Source organism: Eimeria mitis, genomic scaffold (genome assembly GCF_000499745.2).
Source record: "Eimeria mitis Houghton genomic scaffold, Emh_scaff819, whole genome shotgun sequence".
Taxonomy (NCBI): domain Eukaryota; phylum Apicomplexa; class Conoidasida; order Eucoccidiorida; family Eimeriidae; genus Eimeria; species Eimeria mitis.
The window spans coordinates 4998-5467 of NW_013576018.1; the positions used below are offsets into that span (position 1 = coordinate 4998).

A 470-nucleotide genomic window follows, 5' to 3' on the forward strand; every position below is an offset into this window, starting at 1 on the left:
GCAGGCGGAGCAGCAGCGAGATACCCTTCAGCAGCAACTGCTGCAGCAGCAGCAGCAGCAGGAGCAGCAAGCTGCCACTGTTCATAAAGTCGAGGAGCTGCAGCAGCTGCTGCAGCAGGCGGAGCAGCAGCGTGATGCCTTGCAGCAGCAAAAGGAGCAGCAGGAGCAGCAGGAGCAGCAGGAAAAGAAGCGGCGAGAGCAGCAGCAGCAGCAACAGCAGCAAATGAGCGAGGAGCTGAAGCAGCTGCAGGATGAGCACGCAGCACTGCAGCAAGAGCTGCAGCTGTTTGCTGCTGAGATGCAGCAAGAGCAGCAGCAGCAGCAACAGCCAGAGGGGCAGCAGCAGCAGCAGCAGCAACAGCAGCAGCAGCAGCGGGACTCACTGCAGCAGCAGCTGAAGCAGCTGGTGAAGTACTGCAGCCAGATAACTGCAGAGAAGGAGGCGCTGCAGCAGCAGCAGCAGCAGGCGG

General features: G+C 61.1%; 1 protein-coding gene across 1 annotated transcript in view; it reads left to right on the forward strand.

Moving 5' to 3' along the window:
* EMH_0023040 (uncharacterized protein) overlaps window positions 1–470 on the forward strand; it is a gene marked incomplete at both ends in the record, with an annotated part of 13540 nt that overhangs the window by 2535 nt on the left and 10535 nt on the right. The window contains one exon of the mRNA XM_013502057.1: window positions 1–468. Coding sequence (XP_013357511.1) covers window positions 1–468 — 468 coding nt within the window. The remainder of the gene's footprint in view (window positions 469–470) is intronic.